At 49.7% G+C, this 23,925-nt stretch overlaps 1 protein-coding gene across 2 annotated transcripts in view; it reads left to right on the top strand.

The window, feature by feature from the left end:
- Nucleotides 1-19,144, top strand: part of ADCY9 (adenylate cyclase 9) — a 90,660-nt gene extending 71,516 nt beyond the window's left edge. For both annotated transcript variants that reach the window (XM_040078716.2, XM_040078717.2), the window contains 3 exons: nucleotides 452-600; nucleotides 3,530-3,571; nucleotides 9,263-19,144. In XM_040078716.2, the coding sequence (XP_039934650.1) occupies nucleotides 452-600; nucleotides 3,530-3,571; nucleotides 9,263-10,451 (1,380 nt within the window). In that variant the 3' untranslated portion in view covers nucleotides 10,452-19,144. The remainder of the gene's footprint in view (nucleotides 1-451; nucleotides 601-3,529; nucleotides 3,572-9,262) is intronic.
- Nucleotides 19,145-23,925: the final 4,781 nt, after the last annotated feature.

Consider the following 23,925-nt stretch of genomic DNA (forward strand, 5'->3'; position numbering starts at 1 on the left):
GAGAAGTGTTTTTAAAAGCAGGCAGGTGGGTGAAATTGCACTCTGCATTTCCAATGCAGTGGAATTTTGATATTCAGTGTAAAGCAGGCAGGGTCTAACTCCAGCAGTGGAGAGGGGCTTGCCACGAATTTTCACCTTCTTTTTTTTTCCCTTTTTTTGAATGAGAAGAGGCACTGAGCTTTTAGCCGAGGTAAGCTGGAGGCTCTGGACATCGCCGAAATAACGGGGCTGTGATAAAAAAAACCCATCTAGGAGAAGAGGTGACAAACCACCAATGCTAAAGGTTTCCTCGCTCCTGGAAGGGAAGATGTCCATCTTCACGTGGGATCAACTCCCTGTGCCCATCATCCGGGCGGAATTATCCCCTCCTCCCCATGCCCCTTTCCCTGCCGGTGTGGATGCGTGGCAGGGCCCTGGGCAGCTGCTAACGCCCTGTCTCTCTCTGTTGCAGTACACCATGTTCATGTGTTGTGCCATTCTCATCACCATTGTGCAGTACTGTAACTTCTGCCAGCTCAGCTCCTGGATGAGATCCCTGCTGGCGACCGTGGTGGGAGCAGTGCTGCTCATCCTGCTCTACGTCTCCTTGTGCCCCACCAGGTGAGCCTGATACACAGCTGGGCTTCTCCCAGGGAGACAGGGGCTGCTTTTGCTGCCTGCCATGACTTTTCTCCAGCATCTCAACTTTAATGGTTTTATTTCTTTGTGGTTTTTTTGGTTTTTTTTTTTTTTAAGGATTTCAAGGGGCCCTCTTCTGTGTGACACTTCCCGATCTGTTTCTAGGACACAGTTACAGACCCACAGAGTTGCCTTTCACCACTAGTTTGAAAATCTGTTTTATTAAGGAATTTCCCAGGTGTTTGGTGGTGCCAGAATGCCCAACTGCTCCCCAACACCTCTCTGGATTTACTTTTGCCCTTAGGAACAACGTATTCTTCTTCCACGTCCTTCCTCAATGCATTTTCCAGTGTGGAAGGCAGGAGCTTAGGTTTAATGGGATCTAATACCCAGTTCCATTCTCAGTTTCCTGCCTTTTCAGAGGACTCTGCAGAACAGTAACCAGAGGAATCAAGATAATGCAGTTTCTGTGTAATAACCTTAAATTTTTCCAGTTTTCCTCTGATAAATGATTTTCTGCAAGGAGAATTTGTTTGCAATATTCTCCTGCTGTTTTCTTGCCAAGAGAGTCAAGGGGGTCCTTCCAGCCTTCTGCTCCTGTTGGCAAAATTTTATAATCCACTTGCACTTCTCAGTGGCTAAAGACCCTCCCTTGGGATGGACTTAGCAAAGTCTTCTCCTCATTCAGTTCCTCTGCTTCAGAGAGCTGCTGAATCGTAAGGTGAAAAGCATGAAAAGAACCCCAAACAAACAGAAAAGAGTTTGCAGATACATATTTTAGTTAGTATTTAGCTTTAATTGCCTCTTCAAGTGTCTTCAGTCATCTCTTTTAATCTTGATCAATTTTATATTTAAAAGAAAGGGAGAATAAAAGGAAAGGGAGAACCTCTTTTGCCTGTTCCCTTCTGTGATTTGAGGTGACTGTAAGGGTTGAAGGGAGAGAGAAAGTCCTGGGAAGAAAATACCCTGGAGCTGGAGTCAGTTGATAAATTATTTCTAGATCATATTGACTACAGAAAAAAATCTCTTTCTTGTCTGTCTGCAAAGGACTTGGACAAGGAGGGCAGGGAGTTCTGTCCAGCTTCAGTGCAGAGAAGGAGTGTTTGGTTCTGAGGCCTCCCTTGTCTCCATGGATTTGTGCCATGGGGTTCAGGATCCCAGTGGACACCAGGTGTCCCCCAGCACTGAGTGGCCCTCTCCCAGCCACAGAGACTTTCCCCCGTGGCTTTTCCCTTTGTAGCACTGGTGCTTTCAGTGGCCAGCCACAGCTTCACTGAGAGTCACAGAGTCTGTGAGGTTGGGAAAGCCCTGTGAGACCTTGGAGTTCCCCCAGCACTGCCAAGGCCACCACTGACCCACGTCCCCAAGTGCCACATCCACCGGACTTCCAAATCCCCCAGGGATGGGGACTCCAGCACTGCCCTGAGCAGCTGTGCCGGGGCTTTTGCTTAAGACCTTTTTTTTTCCCCTGATATCCATTAGAACCTCCCCTGGCACAACCTGAGGCCTCTTGTGCTGTCACTTGTTCCTTGGGAGCAGAGCCCGACCCCCAGCTGGCTCCAAACTCAACCCCAGGTTTGGTTTTCCGGGGGAATTCGTGGAGAGCAAACCCTTGATGCCGTTTTTGATTCCCTGGTTGCTCTTCCCTAATTCCCCCAGCAGGAGTTCCTGGAGCTCCTTCTCTCCCCAGTGCGGCTGTGTCTGCACGGAGCTCCCTGGGGGTTCCTGGCAGAGCCTGGTCAGCGGGAGGGTGGAATACACTCCTGGGCAAGCTCTGTGCCTTGTCCAGAGAGAAAGACACACAACTGGGGATTTTCCCTGCTCGTCAACTTCATTAAGGGACTGGGAATGGCTCTTCCAAAGCTGAGAGGTGGAGACCTTGCTGTTGTGTCAGGTGACAGCATCAGCTCTTGGCCGAATGCTAGAGAGGCTGTGTGAACGTTAAGAAATCCCATTATCTTAATAAATATTACTAATGATGGTGAATTTCCACCTGTGGTGTGAACAGCAGTGACCATTAATGGGCAAGGTTCAGAAATCATGGACTATGTTGTTACTGCTTCCCTCAAAAAGAAATATTTCGAGTAATAGAGCTGGTCAGCTGCAGGTCTGAAAAGGAGATTGACAGAATTGATCCTCAACAAAAGTCACACAGGTTTAGTTAGTGAAACCCATTACTTCAGTTTGTTAAGGGTCATCTTTTGTTCATCTCTTACCATGATTCTGTTAATATTTTTTTGTCACAGTGACAATTGCAGCCCTGTCTGCACTGCAGACAAATCCATTTTGTTTTATTTCTTTTTCCAGTTGTAACTAATCCTGAGAGTTTGATGCTCTCTTGCTACTTAATTGCAGTAGAGGCACTGTGATACAATGAGAAAAGTGCTGGAACTACGAATTTTCACTAGTGGCATCTTCAAAAGTGGGTCCTGTGCTGGGGATTTGGGGGATTCTTGGGTTTGGGTGGTTTGGTTGGTTGGTTTGTTTGCTTTGTTGATTTGGGGGGTTTTTGGTTTTGGTTTCGGTTTGGAGATGTTGGGGTTTGTCTCTTTGTGTTTTATTTTTACAATCTTTCTGCTGTGTTCTCACATAAGAGGAAGGCATAACAGAGTGTTAGAGTTCTGGGATTGCTTTTCCCTATTTTCCAGGTAAGATGGGATTGTTTAACAGTTACTTGTTCCAGGTATCTTGAAGTTCCAGCTTCCCTTTACAGGGATTTGCATCTTTGGCTGGTTCCTTCTTCCAAGCAGATAAGTCATGTTCAGACAAAGTTCGTGTGCAGCTGATCAGGTCTGCAGTGCAGTTATTGGTCTGTGCAGAAGAGGAGTTGAAAATTCTGTCTGGAATGCTGCAGGATGGTCTGTTTATTGCTTTAACTTTCCCTCTGAAATCAGTGCTTTTTTCATTTCAGCTCCGTGGAAGCTCCTCATCTAGATTTGGCACAGAACTTTAGGTAAGCTTTATATAAAATTACCATCTTTATATTTAGGGATAGAAACATTTTCAGTGAATTACATGTAGCACAACTTTGCATCCACAGTAATAACTTGGGAATTCAACAAATTGGTTCAGCAAGTTGTGTTTAAGCTCCTTGTGTAATTTTCTTGACAGATGACTTGGATATGACCAAAACTCATCAGGGCTGGTGCTGCACTCACAGACTTGTATAATGATCTTTTCTCCTTAAATTGGATTTCTAGGAAATAGAACTGTGGAGGAGCTCTTTAAAACAGCATCTGTTTTTTCCAGTAGCAGCAGTTTTTAGAGCATTTTCTGTCCACCACGAGCTGTTTATTTGATTTCCTTGCCTGATTTGCAGCATTCAGGAGCAGTGTGAGTTGGATGCTCTCACAGCTGGGCAGGTGAGAATTCCCTGGTGTAGAGGAGCTTCCTCTGGAAAAGCTGGATGTGCAGCTGCATTCCCAGGGTGGGATGTGACAGTCTGGGCCTGGCTGTCACCTCCCCTGGGCAGAACAGGGAGTCATAAAACTGAGAGCAAAGGAAATTTTAGCCCCCAGCCTTTCAAAGCAAACAAAAATCCCTTCCTGGCTTATTAATGGCCCCTTAAAAAAAGCTTGTTAAAGATTCACTCTGGTGATTGCAGTGTTGAGTTTCTCATGGGTTTATTGCATGTTTTTGCAATACCACTTTGAGGTGTTTTTACTGCTCTTTGATATTGGACAAATCTGTGTTTGCTCATTGCAAATTTGGGGGCAGTATTTGGGTTTGATTGAACTGTGGAGGTGTGACTTTGGTAATGCGTCTAAAGGGGTTTTCAGGAGCACGTTGCTTGTCCTGGGGGGATGTATCAAAACAAAGTTCCTTTTTAATACCTCTGATGTCCACAAATGCTGTGGGGTTTAGAAAACACGTGGGGTTTGGTACAGAGGGATGAGAACAGTGTTTCTTTGGGTGTTTCTTCACCAAGGACTCGGCACTTACTGCAGTGTTGAGTTTTCCTTTTTCCTGGTTTTGATTCATGAAAGTTCTTTTTTGTAACGGATTTCCACTTCATTGAATCCAGAATGGAAATTTAAAGCCGAAAGAGTAGCGGGGATGTTTTTTCTTTTTCGGTAAACAGTGTGCTGATCACTCCAGTAGTGTCTTAGGATCAGCCTTAATTTGGATCCTTAGGGTTTGGATCCTTATTTTTCATTCGTGAAAATTTTTGTTTCGTTTCTTTGGTGCTGCTCAGAATTACAAACCTCTTCCCCAGCAGCTCAGCAGGCTCCTGGCCAGCTGCTAATCACTGACCAATAATTCATCCTGCCTCAAATCATTGACCACTGGGTCATCCCCTCAGGGACAGAAATCTGGGAGAAGGTCACCTGTCAAGCATTGTTTTCCTGCAGATATTTCACTTCCATAAATATGTAACTTCTAACTCATGACAGGTGAAGGTGAGAGGTCCAAACCATGGAGGTGTCTGCTGTAGCAGCTGTGGAGTGAGGCTTTGCCTCCTTTACAAGGTTTGGCTTGTGATCTAAGGGCCAAGTAAGGCTGGAACCAAAATATGTCACCCCTTAAATGTTTCTAAACTTCATTTTTAGCTTTTTATTGGGATGTTGTGTGTGCTCCTTCAGCTGAGGAAGAGACCCATGTGCTAATTCTGCTCAGCACTGGCCTTCAGTCCAGCTCCCCTGGCCTGACCCTGCCCAAACTTGGACATTCACGAGGATTGGAAGTTAGAAGAGAGGACTGGGAGTTAATCCTGTTCTGTTTCTGCCATTAAACAGAATTTGGCTTCTTTTTTCAGGGCTCTTATGCTATGTATTGTACACTACATTTCTAGAGTACAGAATTTCCCCTTTTTTCTGGTAATGGACTAATAAAAGATGAAACTCTCTTAGCCTAACAAAAATTTTTGCTGCACCTTTCTGCCAGAATTAAATAAATCAGGTTCCTCGCTTACCCCACTCAGCACCAAAGTTTGCCTGTGTTCTAAGAGGGCTAGACAAGCTTGTGTGTTGCCTTTAATGAGGTTGTTCCCTTTCCTTGATCAAGAATAGAGATAATATTAATGTTGCCTGGGAAGAGAGACAGTAGTAATGGTAATGAAGCCTTAGCACAGAGTTCATCTCTGGATGTCTGTGAATAAAAACGTGGAGTTTGCCTTGATTTCCAGGCAGCTCAAAGGATACAACCATGAACTTTGTCTTTTAAGCAGGAAATATTTCTCATTTTCATTCCTTCCTCTCCTCAGGGCAGTGGGATGTGCCACTTTCCAGTGTGGCTGCTCAAGGGGGAGCAGCAATGTCTCACTTGAGTGGAGACTGAAATCCCCTTGTGGTAGGGAAGGGTTTATGGGCATCCTCTGCACGTTTTCCATGGAAAGCAGCAGTTTGATTCTCTTTTCCACACCTTTCCTCCCTTGCTTTCTTCTCTCAGATTTAGCAGGCAGAGGCATCCTCTTTCCATGTAGCAAGATATCCAAGTCCAAACGGGTTACTGGCTCAGAAGCAAACTGGCTTTCCAGAAAGCTCTCTGAGTGGAAAGCCATTATCTTCATGATTTGTGATCAAGCCAAAGGAGATTCTATCTCCAGAGTCTCACTTGTTCCATGTTCACAGCCTGGATGGAGGTGCCAAGTTAATAGTGAGGGGGCTGTGCCAGGCAGCATTTCACCAGTTCGAGTTAAAGAAACATTGTCAGCTCAAGATTTCAATTTGAAGGATTTTTAGAATCAGTTTTCTGCTGCGGCACCTCATAAAAAGTAGAATTGAGAAAGATTGGGCAAGGGGGTTGTTCCTTTCTGCTGGAGGCCTGGGGGAATTTTTCTTCTTTTCTTTCCCAAGGGTGGCTCCAGGTCATGGCTGCTGCCTGGGGGAGGCGATTTGCGGCCCCGTAGGTGCTGTATCCTGGTCACTGCAACATCCACAGGCTGGATTTCCAAGTGAGGATGATGCAGTCACTTCTTCTGGCTGGAATCAGGGCTTTCCACACTGATGCACATGGGGATCAGAGCCCCCACGCTGGAGAAGCCTCTGCAGCTTCTCTTTGGGTCCCACCCCAATCCCCATTGATGGAGGGAGCTCAGTGCACAGCCAGCCGCTCCCTGCACGTGCAGATCTCAGGGCTGGAGCCCTCGTGGCCAGCGAGGTCAGTGAGGCTGAGCAGATCATGGAGAGCTCCCAGGAATGGGGAACGGGAGGCAGCAGCTCCTTCCCCAGAGGCAGATCCTGCCTTGCACTGTGCCTGACAGAGCGTTTGTGGTGCTCACCTCATTCACTGGAGAGGAGTTAAAGTACCTTGAGGAGTGTTCTGTACAGCAAACTGCAAATAAAAAGCCTTTAATGACTTAAGTAAAGCCCTGTGGCAGGAATGTCTGATATTAGAGGGGATTATATAGATCAAACTCATACTCTCAGAGCAGTAACAGAGTCATTGCTGAGATCCTTTCACAGATCTCTGCCCACAAGATGTGGGAAATAATGAACTCAGATTCAGAGAAGAACCTGAGTTGTGCTCCTTAATCCAGATTCCTTCTTCGCTTTTCCCCACCTCTTTTTGTTTTCCAAGAACTTTTCTCTTACCTGCCATCCCCTCATTTTGTTTTAGAAGCCCATCAAGCTGGGAGGACATTTTGTCACCTCCAAAATAGGTAGCAAGGATTGTATTTCAGGAATTGCTCCCATCTAGTCATTAATTATGGAATCACTTAGGTTGGAAAAAATGATCCCTCCAAGATCAGGGAATCCTAGAATATCCTGAGTTGAAAGGGACCAGTGAGGATCATCGAGTCCAGCCATTAATCCAGCCAAGGCCACCACTAAACCATGTCTATGTCTTTGTCTCTGATTTGTCTTTCAGGGGGGACAGAAACAGGTTCATAACAGAGGTTCTGTTGACAGTCAGGGAGGAAGGAATGTCTTGGTGCAGCAATTACAGGAAGCTGATGGTGGGGCCCTACTTTGAGTTGGGACATCTCCTCCTTTCATGGTCCCCTTGGGAAGAGGGAATAAAATGAAGACACCTTCACTTCTCCTGGGAGAAGTGTATTTATGGTAGAAAACAAAAGAAGTAATTTCCAGTGTAATCTGTCCTATCTTTCATCTGAAATTCAAACTGCACGCTCTGAATTGTAAATATTGCACTTGCTGGAAACTTATTTCCCCGTAGGATTTCTGTAAAAAAGTGAATAGGTACAAAGACTGTGGCACAGAGAAACGTTTTTGGATATGGGGCACGTTCATCTGTCTCACAGCTGTGCTGTGGTTTTGTTTCATCACAATTGTCTGTCAATCAAGTATTCCAGAATGAAACTCAGAAAAAGAAACTGTGCCTGTAAAAAAGTTCAGTTCTGAAATATATCCAAAGTGGAAGCCCGTCCCCCATGGACATGAAGCAACAAAATTAACTCAGGAGTGTTTTCCTATGTTTCAGTAACAAATGGAGCCTCCTCTGCTTGGGCTGTTGCTCCAGTTGTTCTGAGTTTTAATTCCTTCCTGCCTTCCAGAGAAATGCAGGCAGGTGCTGGGTGTGGATTCCTCTCTGGCTGTCCAGGAGAAAGGTTGATGTGATGCTTTCCCTTTTCAAACCATCTCTTAACTTGAAAAACTTCAGTGCGTGTCTGCTCATATCACATCTCAAGCTTTGGCATAATTTTATCCAAAAAATGCAGTTGGATCCCTGCAGAAATGACTGCGTGCCAAGCTGTCTGCGTTTAGCCTTCGCTTCTGGGATTGCATAGGTGGGGCCTTCTCAGCTTCAGTTTGTGTCTTTGCATCTCTGCAGAAAGTCGAGATTGGAGAGTGCAGATGTCTCCTCGTTCAGGGTGGTTTGGCACTGGCAGATGCTCCATCAGCGCCTCATAATCTGCACAGGCAGGCAGTGAACTGTCGAAAGGATCTGAAATACTGCTCCCAGTCTATGGCAGACAGGAATTTTTGATTATTTTATGTAATCTTGGCACTTGGAGAAACTTTCTGTCTCCGCCGTGAAGAGCTGAAGGGGTTTTATCGTAGAAGAGATGTCAGCACAGCCATGCTCCCCACTTCCATGCAGTTCATAGAACCACAGGCTGGGTTGGGTCAGAAAGATCTTAAAGCCCATCCATTTCCAGCCCCTGCCACGGGGGTTCTCCATGACCTGTCTTTTACAGGGTTATCTTCTCCCAAACCCTTCGTGTGTAGCATTAAAGGCACGTGGCAAAGGTTCCTGGTCCTTGGTGAGGACACAAGGGAAAGGCACAGGAGGGTGAAGCAGCTGGTTCTGAATATTGGAGGAAACAAAAAATGCAAAACCAGGTAAATTCCACAAACCCCACAGACACCCTCACGTACAGACATTCAGTGTACTCAGATACCTAAACACACACACAGGTACATATTTACATGCAGTGCTTTCGGTTATATATTTAGATATAATGATAACTCTTTCCTTGGTGGAAGGATTGGGCTGTGCTGCTGAACGTGATGATAAAGAAATACTTGGTGGGTTTAAGGAAGTACTCGGTGCGTTTAAGAACTGAATTAATTCTTTGGCGTTTTCTTAACAGCAGATGAAGTTCTCAACTCCTGTTTTCTCATTCAGTATGTAACTGTACTTCCCACACTTCCTTTTCCAGCAGAGGATTTCTAACTGTGGAGCAGGGATGGCAGTGCCCTAACTTAAAACGCCCCTGTGTGTTCTCCCCTTTGTGCAGCTCCAGAAAGAGCCCGTGCAACAGCTCGGTGCCGAGCGAGGCGAGGCGGCCGGCGGAGCTCATCGGCCAGGAGGTAATTCTGGTGTCCTTCCTGCTGCTCCTGCTGGTCTGGTTCCTGAACCGCGAGTTCGAGGTCAGTTACCGCCTGCACTACCACGGGGACGTGGAGGCCGACCTGCACCGCACCAAGATCCAGAGCATGAGGGATCAGGCCGACTGGCTGCTGAGGAACATCATCCCCTACCACGTGGCCGAGCAGCTGAAGGTGTCCCAGAGCTATTCCAAAAACCACGACAGCGGCGGGGTGATCTTTGCCAGCATCGTCAACTTCAGCGAGTTCTACGAGGAGAACTACGAGGGCGGCAAGGAGTGTTACCGAGTCCTCAACGAGCTCATCGGGGACTTCGACGAGCTGCTGAGCAAACCCCACTACAGCAGCATCGAGAAAATCAAAACCATCGGGGCCACCTACATGGCGGCGTCGGGGCTGAACACCTCGCAGTGCCAGGACAGCAGCCATCCCCACGGGCACCTGCAGACCCTTTTTGAATTTGCCAAAGAAATGATGCGGGTGGTGGACGACTTCAACAACAACATGCTGTGGTTTAACTTCAAGCTCCGGATCGGCTTCAACCACGGCCCGCTCACGGCCGGGGTCATCGGCACCACCAAGCTGTTGTATGACATCTGGGGGGACACGGTGAACATCGCCAGCAGGATGGACACCACCGGCGTCGAGTGCCGCATCCAGGTGAGTGAGGAGAGCTACCGCATCCTCAGCAAGATGGGGTATGACTTTGACTACAGGGGGACGGTCAACGTGAAGGGGAAGGGTCAGATGAAGACCTACCTTTACCCCAAGTGCATGGACAACGGCATCGTGCCGCACCACCAGTTGTCCATATCTCCAGACATTCGGGTTCAAGTGGATGGCAGCATCGGGCGGTCTCCGACGGACGAGATCGCCAACCTGGTGCCTTCTGTACAGAATTCTGATAAGATAGCCCATGGCACAGAAAACTCAGAAGCCAAGGACATCCTTCCTTCCGCCAAGAAGCTCCAGAAAGACGCGGCGAAGGCAGAGGAGAGGTGCAGGTTTGGCAAAGCCGTGGAGAAGGATGACTGTGAGGAAGCGGGGACTGAGGAGGTCGATGAACTGACAAAGCTAAATATCTCTAAGAGTGTATGATGAACTGTCAGAGTTGCATGAAGTGCTCTGTCCATAGAAACACACGGACTTTTGCAATTGGCAGTTTTCTTTTTCAAGAGAGACCTTCTCCACACCTGGGTTGTACGTTTGTGTTCGTTTCGGCACCTGGGGCTGTGTGGATCATGGCTCTTCAGGGCTTGTTTTCATCCATCTCTCTCCTCCATGCCCCAAGTCACATCCCAAGCTCCCCAGCTCCCTGTGCAGCCATCTTACAGCTGAGTAGAGGATATTAAGTGCCTTCAGATATACTCCATTGGACTCCCTGTCAAGGTACAGAGGCCCCAAGTGAAATCATAGCTTTGGGTATTTATCTAATTTTAAAGAAAAGAAAAGCTGTGGTTATATCATTTTTATTGTTGTTTCTCACAAAACACTTTTTTTGGCTAATGCAACTCCTTGGGTTTTTTATATCTCTCGGAACAATGTTTTACTGTTATCAGACCTTTTGTATGTAACACACAGACATGTGCATGTATCTACCATATGAGACTGCTATAAAGTGCCAGTAATGCACCACAAGAATGTCTGGGCGAGGGGTGACAGGCTTTGGGTCGGGCTGGAGGGGGAGTTGTGCCGTGCCTCAGCTTTTAGTTAGGGCGGGAGGAGCAGCTGCTGTCGTTCCGTTCTCCTTTCCCGATGCTTCCTGCAGCCTCCATGTGCCATCGTGTGCTTTGGATAGACTTCTTTCCATATAGCCAATGAGTTACTGATCCGTGGGAGTGGAAGGAGGGTTGGGACAGTGCCAGCTCTGGGGACAACTTTCCAGAAGCAGCCGAGAGACCACGGGAGTGCTGCAGTTCAGGGCTCCCGGCTCCGTGTGCAGCTCGGGGCGAAGGTAGGTGACATCGGTGTCTCTGAGCTGATTGGAGAGAGAGAAAGAGAGAAGCAAAATAAATGTTTTGGGAATGCCTTTATTTATTTATTTACTTTATTCCTGTTTGGTTTTCTTGGTTTGTTTTTTTTTTAAATTTGTTTGGGAATTTTCGCGTGCAGAAGGGACCGGGAGAGATGAATTGTTCGTGGGTTTAATAAGACAGTGTTTGAGCCTCTGTGAACTACCAACCACTGTGAGGATGTTACCTTAGGCAATATTTGTTTCCGAGCTGGTGACACTTCGGAAGCCACCAAACGCCGTTGAGTATCCCAGCTTCCCTCTGGACTGAACCAATGGTGCTGCACAGTATTTTTCAGGATTTTTACACACACACACACACACACACACACACACACACACACACACAGTGCTTTTGCAGCAGGGAAGAGAACAGAATGCTCCCTTGCTGCTGCTGAAAGCAGGGATAGGGAGAAGAGTCCTTGTAGTGAGTTGAGAAGCACAATCATTTCCCAGTCCTGCGAACGGCTCCGTGCAGGTCCCTGGGAGCAGAGGCCTGGGAGCCCAGGAGCTGCTTGCACAGAGGGAACTGAGGGCTTAGGCTGTGCCACTCTGTCCTCTGCATGCTTCCACCACCTCCCTCTCGGCATTTCATGTCCTGCTGAGGATCATGTTGGCCATTCAACTACTCTAGTTCAGCCAACTCCCTCTGACACCAAATAAAGTGAAAGGATTTCTATTCCCAAAACAAGCTGATCAGCCAGGGAAGAGCTGGGGAAAGGCAGTGCAGCACTGACTGTGTGGTGCTGGGGGCTCTTTCCATCCGAGCTCGAGTCAGAATGTATTGCTTCTTCCTCTTATCCCCATGTGATTTTGGGGTATGAGTAATAAATATATCCATCGTGGGGTTGCTGTTCAGCTGGTGGAGATAATCTCCACTCCACAGTCACCACAGAGCCCATGAAGCCTTTATCAGATGTGAGTCTGTGGGATTTCTGGATCGCAGTTAAACAGAACTCTGCACACAGGTCCTGCAAAGCTGCTCTTTATGCATGTCAGCATCCCATTTGATAGGAAAGCTGTTCAGAATTCATCTTCTTCGCTCAATCTGCCAGCACACAACAAACCAGGGGATCCTCACCCCCAGATCCCTGTGCCACAGATGCTGTTGCCTGTTTGGAGGCTGTTCCTGATGAGCAGCAATGTCAGGTGGTTTTGAGGGCACAGTTTTCCAGCAGCTTCCTTCTCCCTGGGTTACAACTTCCCCCTCCCCATAGTGGGTTGCACTCCAACTTTCAGGTAGTATTTCTGCAAATACCTCTTGCATCTGAAGAATGTATTCCTGAAACCATTGTTAGGGCTCTTGGTTCAGTTAAGGTGTGTCAGTATTCCTTTTCCTACAGCCAAGGAGCTAACACAATCCAGAATTGTTTACATGCCTTCTAGTGTTACGTTGTCTCAGAGTCGTTCCAGCCCTTCTCCCTGTCACTTCTTTCTCCCAGTTTTATAGACCCTGCCCATCCTTGCTCTCTCCCTGCTCAGCTGTGTGCCAGGGCAGAGCTCAGTCGGGGTGCGCTGGCTCCTTGGGACACTGCACAATAACCAAACCTCCACCAGCCCCAGCCCAGCCCCAGGGAGAGGTTGGCAGCCCGTGGTTAAACCCAGAAGGAAAAGGTGCTGGAATGGGACCCCAGACCCAAAGCACCTTCCTCCTCATTGTTAAAGCACTTCAGGATGCAAAATCCTTCTCCTCCAGCCGATAAAGTTCACAGGGCTCCCGTGCTGCTGTGGTGTGGGGCTGTGGGTTTTATCCTTGCGTTTATGGGAACATCCGAATACCAAACCCCAAACCCACCAGGACCTCCCTTTGTTGGCCCTTAGCAAATAAAGGCACTGAGGGCAGCAGCACTGGTGGACTCAGAAATCAAGGGCTGTTGTCTGCTCTGGGAACTGCCAGTGGTGGTACTCTGCCTTAACTCTGGGTTGGGACAAGACTCCTGATGGGTGACCAGTGGTGCCCCATTTGCTCATTGCCAGGACAGCAGCAAGAACCCCACAGCTGGGGCTGCAGGGCTGCCAGGGGTTAAATCTCCATGCAGTGTAGCAACCAAATCAAGAAGTTCAGTTCTCGATGGAGGGGGAGGTTTTCCAGGTGCAAGGAGATACCTGTTGGTGTTGTAAACCGGTGTGAGCTGAACCTTCACACCTCCCCTTGCGCTTTTGAAGATTTATCCTGACACAAAAATGACTCCGGAGGCGTTTCTAGCAGTGTTGTGTGGCTCTGCTGCAGAATTCCTGACACGTGTGCTGGTGGGAGGCCACAGGCAAAGTTCACTTCATTAAAATGCCTGTGGTGTGTGTGCTGCTGGTGCCAGCAGTGCAGTCCGTGAATGGGGGGCTTGGCCGGGTCCCCGGGGGTTTATTCCACACAGACAATCCCTGCGTGGCTGCGCCTCCAGTCTTTAGGGTGGTTTAATGGCAGCGATTTTAAAATGATCCAGAAAAGGCAGCTGGGGAGATTGCTGGGTGTTTGTGTGCCCCATGTTGCCTTCTGCCACTCGCAGCACCTGCTCCAGGGTGCAGAGTGACAAGGAGTGCACAGAATATTGTGGGCAGTGAGGTCTTAATCTGCTGCTAACACACCAAAATGCTTTTTCCTCCCTGCTGCTCCCGTGAGGGATTTTCTCAGTGAGAAGCAGGTAAATGCATTCCCTTTGATTCACTTCTGGCATTAGGATTTGGAGGAGGGCGGATTTGCCTGTTACTTCCCAGGATTTGGGGCCACTCCCCTTTGCTGCAGGTAACGTGAGCACTGTGAGCAGAGCGGGACAGTGCCACGGTCTGGCTGCAGCCTCTGCTGTGTCCCAGGAGTGACAAAATGAGGGGAGGACAGGGTGGATTCCCCAAGGGCTTTACACAAAACAATAAGTATTTGGATACTCTTCTTTTAGGGCTAAAACACAGAAAGGAGGTGCCCAGAGCAGAACTGAAGGGAGCTCCCTGTACCCATAGCAGCTTTAGCTAAAGAGGAGTTTATTCCTGAGAAAAAGGCCCAGTTTTTAGGGCTTCTGGCATTTTAAAATTGCTCATTCTGACCTGTTTCTAAAACTTCCACTCTGAATACAGCAAAAGGTGTTGCAAGGAAGCAGTTAATTCATGTCACATCTCAAGAGGCTGAAGGTGCCTGAGGTTGGCTGTGATGCCTTTGGCTGTTTAAATCTGCACCTTGGCTTGGCAGGGCATTTTGCCAAATTTAAAGACCCTGCTTTCTCCCTCCTTCCCTGCTGTGGTCTCATTTGCTCCATCTGGATGGGGCACACAGGTGGTTGTTGCCTCCCTGCTCCTCACCTTTGGGAACCTGTGTCTTCCTCATTGCACGGCAGCAGCTGAGCTGAGGGCACGGCTCCCGGTGCTGCTGCCGCTGCTGGTGCCTCCCTGTGTCCTGAGGAAAGGGGAGAGGGGGTTTGCTTTCATGTTTGGTCCATTTTGCCTGCTCACAGCTGCAGCTTCCTCCTCGTGGTGGTGACAGAAGATACAGAAGAGGCACGTCCCCGCAGTTAAATTTAAGAATTAAATTTACCAGTGCAGTTGCTGTTTATTGATGCGGTTTTTCCAGTTTGCTGGAAATGCCAGAGGGGAGGTTTGACTGTAAGTACAGAATGATTTGCATGTGGGAACAGTCAAGGTGGAGGTGCAGGGGTGACCCAGTGCCATGGCACTGCCATCTCAATGCCCAGGCGGCTGTGAAATGCCAGCTGAAGTCTCTGAGTAAAGCTGAGACTTGACTGGTTGCTCGTGGAACATCAGTTTGGGCAGGAAAGTCGTTCGCTCCAATGTTTTTTTCCTTTTGAGTTCTCTCTGCAGGCTGTAGCAGTCCTTGGTTTGTTTCCTGGGGTAAAACTTGAATTGCTCTTCGCTGTTGCTAAGACTGAGCCATGCAGGCAGTGCCAGTGGGATTCTGCAGAATAAAAAATTTGGATCTGGTAACCATTACTCACCAATTCCTGCAGGCCCTGGAGCTGTCTGCGTGCTGCCATGGTCGGAGGGTGTCTCAGCTCAGAGCTGTAGGCAGGACACAGTGTCACAGCTCCACGTGGTAACGTGCTTCCAGGTGTGGAAGTGGGGAGATGAGGAGAAGGGGATGTGGAAGGAGCTGCTGGGTGGTTTCAAGGGCTGATCTGTGTGTCCAGAGTGCTGTACAGGAAGCTGTGTCAGGTGTGAGGCAGAGCCTCGGCTTCCCAAGCTGTTCCTGTTTCCTGGGACCAGAGAGCCTTAAAATGGGCTGATTTTATCAAAATCTGCATTAACACCACCCTCTGAACTCCGCCCAGGGAGTTTTGTTGGTGAAAGTCAGACACCAAGAGCTTACTGCCTTCGTCTTATTTGAAGAGTTTGTTCAAAATGAAACATCAGCCTCGGTAGAGGTTGAAGGAGAAAGTAAAACAGGGATGGAATGTGTCTTGTCTTGACAGCAGTGCAGTTTGAGGGTGCCGTGGGAAGGAAGTTTTGCAGACACCAGGTAAAGCTCTGGTAGAAAAAAAAAATACAAATATTTTGTATAAAATCTCTTTCAGGTCTTTCTGGTATGAACTGAACTTCTCAGCCCTTTATCAGGGCTGGGCTGTACAACACATACAGAACTGTTTGCTCCTTGCCTTTGGGAGTCAATTTTGGCTTGGGAGAGAGAGGATTAGTTTGGACAAAACAGATTGGTGGGAGATATTTAAAGCTTTGGTAGTTTGTTGGTGGTGGTTTTTTGGTTTTTTTTCCTGGTCCCTTACTGTAGCCGTTAACCATTTGCTGCCCAGGCCGAGGCTGGCCAGGAGCTGGAGGCAGGTGCCCAGCGTCTTCCCACACAGCTGCTCCAGGGCTGGAGTTCAGCATTGTCCTCAGGAGCTGTGCCCAGTCTCCACACTGCACACGGGTGTCTGAGGCAGCAGCCCTTGGTGTTTTACACTTCAGGATTGGCCCCGAGGCCGCTGCTGCCATCTCCTGTCTCAGCCTTGGAGATGTTTGCTCCATTCTCCCTGTTTTCTGGCTCACTGCAACAATTGCACAGAATCCCAGAACAGTCTGGGTTGGAAAGGACCTTAAAGCTCATCTTGTTCCACCCCCATGCCATGTGCAGGGACACCTTCCACCATCCCAGCCTGCTCCAAGCCCCAGTGTCCAACCTGGCCTTGGGCACTGCCAGGGATCCAGGGGCAGCCACAGCTGCTCTGGGCACCCTGTGCCAGGCCCTGCCCACCCTCCAGGGAACAATTCCTGCCCAATCTCCCATCCAGCCCTGCCCTCTGCCAGTGGAAGCCATTCCCTGTGTCCTGTCCCTCCATCCCTTGTCCCCAGTCCCTCTGCAGCTCTCCTGGAGCCCCTTTAGGCCCTGGCAGGGGCTCTGAGCTCTCCCTGGAGCCTTCTCCTCTCCAGGTGAGCACACCCAGCTCTCCCAGCCTGGCTCCAGAGCAGAGGGGCTCCAGCCCTTGGAGCAGCTCCGTGCCCGTAATGGATTTTAATGTCCAGAAATTGCAGCATTCACTGAATTGAAGAACTGCAGAAGAGGTCATGGCTGGGAACAGTTGGTACAAGTTTAAGTTCCCACTCTCATTGGTGATGCTCTGACCAATTTGTCATCCAGCTCATTGCTGGATGTGTGGTGTAAGCCAGTGCCACCACTTGTGTGTCACTGATTTGGCCATCATTTCTCAAATCCTCAAGTCAAGGTGACTTTCTCAAGGTTTTCCTTCTTTTCTTCCCTCAGTTACTCAAGTCTTCACTTGTTTCTGCCTTAGTGCATCAGCTCCATCCTTGGAATTGCAGATGGTTTGTGTCCATTCGTGCTGAGAGATACAGCTCAGGGCAGGGAAGGACACAGAGCGTGTGGTCCATCTGTGGGTGTTCCCAAGGGGAATTGCCTTTTCAGTGACTCTGAAGCTTTTCCTTTTCCAGGTGAGCCAGAGCTGTGTTTAGGTTTATTTCCAGTACTGGGTGTGCCACTCCATCATGTCCAAAGGAGGGGTGGCAGCACTGCCAGCTCTGCTCTGTGTCACTGCCTCAGCCAGGTTTGGTCACTGCACAGGTACTGGCACGGTCCCACTGGCACCAGCAGATGTTCCAGGAGCCCACAGTTACCAGTGACCCTCTCCCCAGTTTAATTGGTTCTGGTTTCAGAGCCTGTGCTTAGATACAGAGATGCTGATAACGTATGCTGAGACAGAGACCTGTTACACCCTACTGCAAGCACAGCTTTAAACTTCCAAAGTAATAAACTCTTTAAAGCCAAGAGCCTTAACAACTCCGACACCTGCTGAGACAAGAAACACAGCTCCGAGGTCGCGCTGAATATTTGGGAATTTTTCCTGCTCGATGGCACAGGTGTCCCTGGTTTGCAGGGAGGCAGCAGCAGTATCCAAAGATGACAAGGACCTTGGCCACCCTCACCCAGTTCCCCAGGAACAGGTAAACAGCTCCCGCCGTGCGCTCAATAGAGTCACCTCACTGCCCGGTGCCAGCTGGATGGCTTTAGGTGTTGAAGTGCTCAGGAAAGCTCCTTCTTTCCGTGGAACAGTATTCTTGACTTATAGAATGTTGTCTTTGCTGGTGGCAGGGGCTGGATTCCTCCTTTCTCGCCCTTTGGTCCTTTCAGCACTGAGGGGGACAAGGCAGGGATGTAAACGATGGGAAGGGGGGGTTGGTTGGGAAGGAGCTGGGTGTGCCCCTGGGGCCAGCCCCAGCGCAGGAGCTGCCCTGTAGGACCCGTAGTGGTGCCTGGGAGCAGCGGCTCCAGCAGCCGAGCTGTCCCCAGGCTCTGGGGAGGTTTGCTCCTGGGCAGTGTCCTGCTGCCTGCTCCGTGCAGCCAGGCCACGGACACCTTGGTAAATGCACCTTCCCTCCTGCCTGGTGCTTTGCTTTTCTCACGGGGCAGATTTTGGCTGGCTACTGAAGGCCCGCATTAGGAATCAGAGCGCTGTGCCTGACCACGACCGGCTGGGGCTGGGGATAAGGGCTGGGGTTGGGGTTTGGGGTTGGATCTGCCCTGCCTCTGCCCACACAACGACACCCACACAGTGATCCCCCTGTAAAAGCCATCGCTGGACATCCAGGGTGGTGGGACCTGATTACAAACAGCCCGAGAGAGATTATTCTTGGAGTGAAACCAGGGTTGGCTTTGATTTGCTGAGGGCAAGGAGTGGGCCTGGGAGGCAGCACAGGCCCCCGAGCATCCCCTGCTTCCTGGAGAAGCTCCCTCAGCACTGACCCAGGGCTTCAGCACTCCCTGTCCTTGCACAAGCACAGGTGGGGATGGATAGAAATGCAGATGGATAGAAAGCGTTAACTGAAAATGCCATTGAAACATTATTGAATTACAAACTGAAAATAAATTGAGGACAGTTATCAGTTAAAATATTTTTAAAAAGCAAATTCAAGTGTTTTGAAGTCTCCAGGTTAGCTGGACATTATATTTCCTGGTATCTCTGGTTCCTTTCCCTCCTGCCCAGCGCAGCCCGTGTTCCCACCTTCTCCCTCCCTTGCAGAAAGAGAGAACCGCTCTGTTTACACGCCCTGCTGGGGCGGCCTCGCCCGGGGCTGTGCGGGGGGACGGGGCTTCCTCGCAGCAGCCTCACTGTAAATACTCTGCCAATGCTTCGTGGACAAACCGAGATGGCAAAAAGTTGTATCTGTGAAATATTAAGCTCTGTGTGTGTATATAGATCCAACGCGTGTTATCTGCGGCTCTGTAATCAATTGTATATTAAAGTGCTCCACTGTACGGCCAATCATTTCATGCTCTCTTAGATGTAGAAAAGCTGAGAAGTAATTCACAATACACTGTGTCGACTCCAAATCGTTTTTGCTTTCGTATTTTTGCTCCAGCCCCGCTTCAGCCGCAGCCCTTGACACATGATCTGGAAGAATAGGTTTGGAATAGGTTTTTCAGCCCTTTGTTTTGGATCTGGCTTTTAACAATGTTTCTTTGATAACTGTAAAGCCACCAAGTTAATTTTTGATTAGGTGCATATTTAGAAGGCATCTTAAACACAGAAGGGATTTGTCACATAGACACGCTGCACTTGGATGTGTTGGCAGTGAATGACCTTCCTGTTCCCAGTGCCTGGGGTGAGAAGATGACTCCTTCCTAATTTTTCCTCCTTTTAATCCAGCTCTGAAGCGTTGGGAAGGGGCCGTACAGCTGCCACTGGCAGCACCTCTGCGGCCACCTTAGGTCACTGCTGGGCAGAGCTTTTCCCCACAGGGAGCTTGTGTTGGTCAAAACTGGGGATGAAGTTTAAATAGTTATTTTTCTCTTTGACAGAGAGCATTGATGGTTTACTCTGGAATTCCAGTGCCTTATTCAGATCCCCTTAATTTGCTTGGAAAGGGGAGTGAGGCAGTTTTTCTGGAGTGAGTGTCCACAGAGCAAGGACTGGCTGAGCGGCAGTGGCAGGGTAAGAAGAGGAGCCTTGATACTTCCACGACCGGAATCTGGCCCAAAGAGCAAACCCCATGTCTGTCTGTCTCTCCCACACCCCCCACCTCTCTTGGGGTTTCTTGTCAGCATCCCAGTGTGTGTTCACTGGGTTTCACTGGGGAATGAAACCCCTAACAAAGCGCAGAGCCCTTCCCAGTCAGGGTTTGACCTGGCAGATGTTAAGGATTCCTCTGGACCCACCACCACTGTGTCCTGCAGCACCAAACCCTCCTCACCAGGCAGCCACAGCACCTGAATGGATCCAACCACACTGTCCAGCTTCCCTTTTCCTACTCTCCCTCGGCTGCAGCAGAGCAAGAGCTGCTGGAATCAAAGAGAAGTGGTATCCCATTTGTCTGGGTCCTGACTGATCCTTTTCCCCATATCTGGAACGTTTGCTTTTTTCCCACAGAGCAGGTAAGTATGAGAGCACACGGTAACACCTGTGGTGCAGCTGGCACCACAGCCAGCGTTGGCCCTGGGCTCCTCGGTGCCAGCCCAGTGTTTAATGCCAGTAGGGGTGTGCAGGCCTTGCTGGGCTGTTCCCAGGTATTCACCTTCTGCCGTAGGTGAAAAGTGTTCCAATGTTGTCCCGTCAGGTTCTGATTGTGGATCATGGTGACTGTCAACTGCCAAGGGATATTTTTTAATAAATCTGGTCAAGGTATTTCAAATGAATCCAGTCTTGCTGTTTTCAGTTTGTCTTGTCCTGGGTAAGCCCATGTTAAAGTTTTTCTCTCTGTGCCTTGGTTTGTGGTCAGGACATGTCATTCACTGATGTTGGGTATATTGAAAGAGCCAGCCTGTGCATGGTTAGTTCATGTGGGGACTGTTTAACAAGAAAGCCCAAAGATCTCTCAGGGAGATGTTTCACAGGAGTTCCAGAAAGTCTGGGCTGTGTTTGTCCACCGTGAGCCTTGAGTGCTTGGCCTGCTGCCATGGTGTGCTTGGCACAAGTGGACAGTGGGGGACAGCAGGGCCCAGAGGCTGTTCTTGTCTCCCATCTACAGGTGCTGCCAGGGATCTGGCACTTCAGGCATGCTGCAGAGTGGGATCTCTGGGACCCACTGGCTTCTTCCTCCTCTGGAAGAAGGAGGCTCCAGGATTGCCCTGGGTGCAGGGAAGGTGAGTGATACCCCACCCCAGAGGTTTTTGGTGTGGAGTGCTCCCAGGTTCTGCACTGCCTGGCTGTGCCATTCGGGGTTTCCGCTTCCGAGGAACCACCATCACCTTGGGGGTAATGGAGAGATGCTGCAGCACCTGGAGCCATCTCCCAGTCTGTGATCAGTGGGTGGCTGGAAGCTGCCCAGCCTTTGCCCTCCTTGCTTAACCAGAGGTGATATTTCAGCTTTCCTGTGGAGGTGAGAACTTGCAGGTGACCTCTGGCCCAGGATTGGCGGCCAAACGTTAGGACCCCAGTGCCCTCCTAGCTCTGGCACTCTGGGGGGTGGGTGTGGAGCACATCTGCCAGCTCCTGCCCTGGTTCCCCTGGGGTATCCTTGGGGGTTTCCTGGGGATCTCCAATCCAAAGTCTTCCCTTGCCTTCCTGGGGCTGCTCCAGCTCTGTCTGGGTCACAGCCCTGGACTCCATCTCTGCCCAGCTGCCTCTCTCTGCTGTGCCATCACCATGACTCCATCAAAGGACTCTGCCCTGGTCCTGCTTCAGGGGCAGCTCATGGAGAGGGTGCTCTCACCTGGCTTCCCGCACCAGCCACCAACTTTCCTTTTCACATCAAAGAGCTTTCCCTTCTTCTCTGGGTCTAACCTTTCTTTGGAGCAATGATTTCCCCATAATCTCTCTGGTTCCTTGACATTTCAGTCCAGCAGAGCCCACAGGAGTTTGTATTAATGGCTGTGGCCTCTGCAGTGGCGTGGGGGACATCTTGTGTCAGGGGGATCTGCAGGGCTGTGCTCAGCCTGGGTCTCACTCGTTAATCGCTGTTTTGCTTTTGGTAACTAAACTTGTGTTGATTTGCGACGTCAGGCAGCAGTTCTCATTTCCCAGCCTCGCAGAGTTTATGGGAATTTAAGCACTAGATGCAAATGAACTTCATTAACATGCTTAATTATCTTATGAACCTCATACCCATCTGTCTTGCATATGCTTTGTACTTGACACTCGATGACAAAGTGACCATGTTGGGCTTGGCACGAGGTGCCTGAGAGCAGGAACCTTTGGGAAGAGCCCAGCTCTGCCTGCAGAGAGGCTGTGTTAGTGCCAGGGGCACACTGGAGGTGAAATGTCCTTTTTCAAAGGCTGTGTCCAAGCTGGGAGATGGGAAGTGATGTGTAGAACATGTGGCAGAATGGCACAATCTTAGGAATGATCTGTTCAAAGCAAAGAACCAGCATGGAAACAATTGAAACAAACCCCAATCCCTGTCCATTTGCAGCCCAAGATCCTGGACTGGCATTCCATGGTGGCACAAGATGCATTTCACAGGGGGGGAAGCTGTGCTGCAGCCACAGCACTGGGTGCCTTGGGCAACCTCAGGGAATGCTTCTGTCCTTATTTAATGTTACTGAAAAATAGCAAAAAAAAAAAAAGAGCCTTTACTTCCAGGTTGATTTGCAAACCCATGGATCTGTCTGGTAAGGGACAATGCAAACCCCAGACTTGTGCCAGAGCCCCGTGGGGGTTTGGGGGCTGTGGCAGGGTGTGGGCACAGACTGTCAGCTCTTTTATACAACAGCATGCTGTTGGAGCCACCTCTGGCAGTGGACACTCAGACATGGGGGTGCCCCATCAGGTGCTGCTGCGTGTGCCTCGCTCAGTTCATGGTGTGGGAAAAGCAGTGATGTTGTGTTGGTTTCTGCTTTTTGGGCACGTGCTTGGAACCAAGCTGAAGCAGAACATGGAATTTTGCAGGCCTGAGAGGGAGAAAGGACCCGGGGTGAGCAGTCCTGGGAAGGGCTGTCCTGCCACCACAGCAGCAGTGAGTCTGTGTGTCCAGAAGCGGAGAGCAGGGAGCACAGTGCATAGCAAAGTGCTGACGAAGGCTCTCCTTCCCTCCTCTTGCTCTTGCCAGCTCACATCAAGCCAGAGACACCTTGTTCCTGCAGGGGCTTGGATAACACGCCAGCCTGGGCACCCCTCTGCCTTCCACCCTCTGCATCCAGCCTCCTGGTCCGAGGCCAACACCCCTATCACGTTACCAGCCCCATTCCCCTCCGGCGATGGCAGGCATGAAGTTTAGGAGAGAGAATGTTGGAAACTCTGGAGCAGGAGCTCTAAATAATTGTAGATATGAGCAAACCAGAGATGTGGCTGCAGGGCAAGCGTTGCTTCTGTGTGCTGTGGTTGTGACCAAACTGGGCAGTGAAAGAGAAAACACAACTTTGCAGTGGGTTGGTGGTTTGGGGTGTTTTTTGTGTGGAGATTGTGTGGGTTTTTGTGGGGGAGCTCAGGCATGTTCCCAGTGAGCCCAGGCCCCTGGGGCACTGTGGTTTGATGGCGTTGCGAGTGATGTACAAACCTGTATTAGAAGCATTTTTTGATAACTGTGCCAGCCACACTCTGAATCTCTCCTCCTGGAGAAAGGAAACCATTTAACTTTTCCTTCTCATTAACAGAAAATACAAGGGGAAAGTGCTCCCCTCTGTGTGTCCCCTGCCTGCAGAGCTGCCATTGCACAGTGCCTGCCCCAGCATCCAGCACTGATTCACACCACAGGAACCACGGCTGCACCCATGGGTGCCACTGTGATCCCTGTGATCCAGCTGGACATGAACAGCTCTGCTGGAGACAGGTCCTCTTGGTTTAGCTCCTTGTCTCCCAAACTCTGCCTAGTGAACTCATCTCATCTCTGCTGAGAGGGCTCACAGGGAGCCTGTGGAGAAGGGAACATCCACGGGAACAGAGGAGCTGGTGTGATACTGGGATGGTACCTTGTCCCAGAGGTGCCCTGAAATGGTTTTTAGCGCTGAAGGTGCCCGGTTTGCTGGTGGTAGGCTCCTGTAAAGGCTGTCACAGCTGTGCTGATGCCAAGTGCACCTAGGGGCATTAGGAAAGGGTAGTCAGACGTGACAGGCTGAGCCCGCAGCTGAGGTCTTGCAGCATGTGTCACTCCCTGCTTCCAGGCCATGTCCCCAGACTCATCCTTCCCTGCTGACCCCCATTCTGGGCATTACAGCTGTTCTGCTCCTTTCTGGATGAG

Source organism: Hirundo rustica, chromosome 15 (assembly GCF_015227805.2).
Source record: "Hirundo rustica isolate bHirRus1 chromosome 15, bHirRus1.pri.v3, whole genome shotgun sequence".
Lineage (NCBI taxonomy): Eukaryota > Metazoa > Chordata > Aves > Passeriformes > Hirundinidae > Hirundo > Hirundo rustica.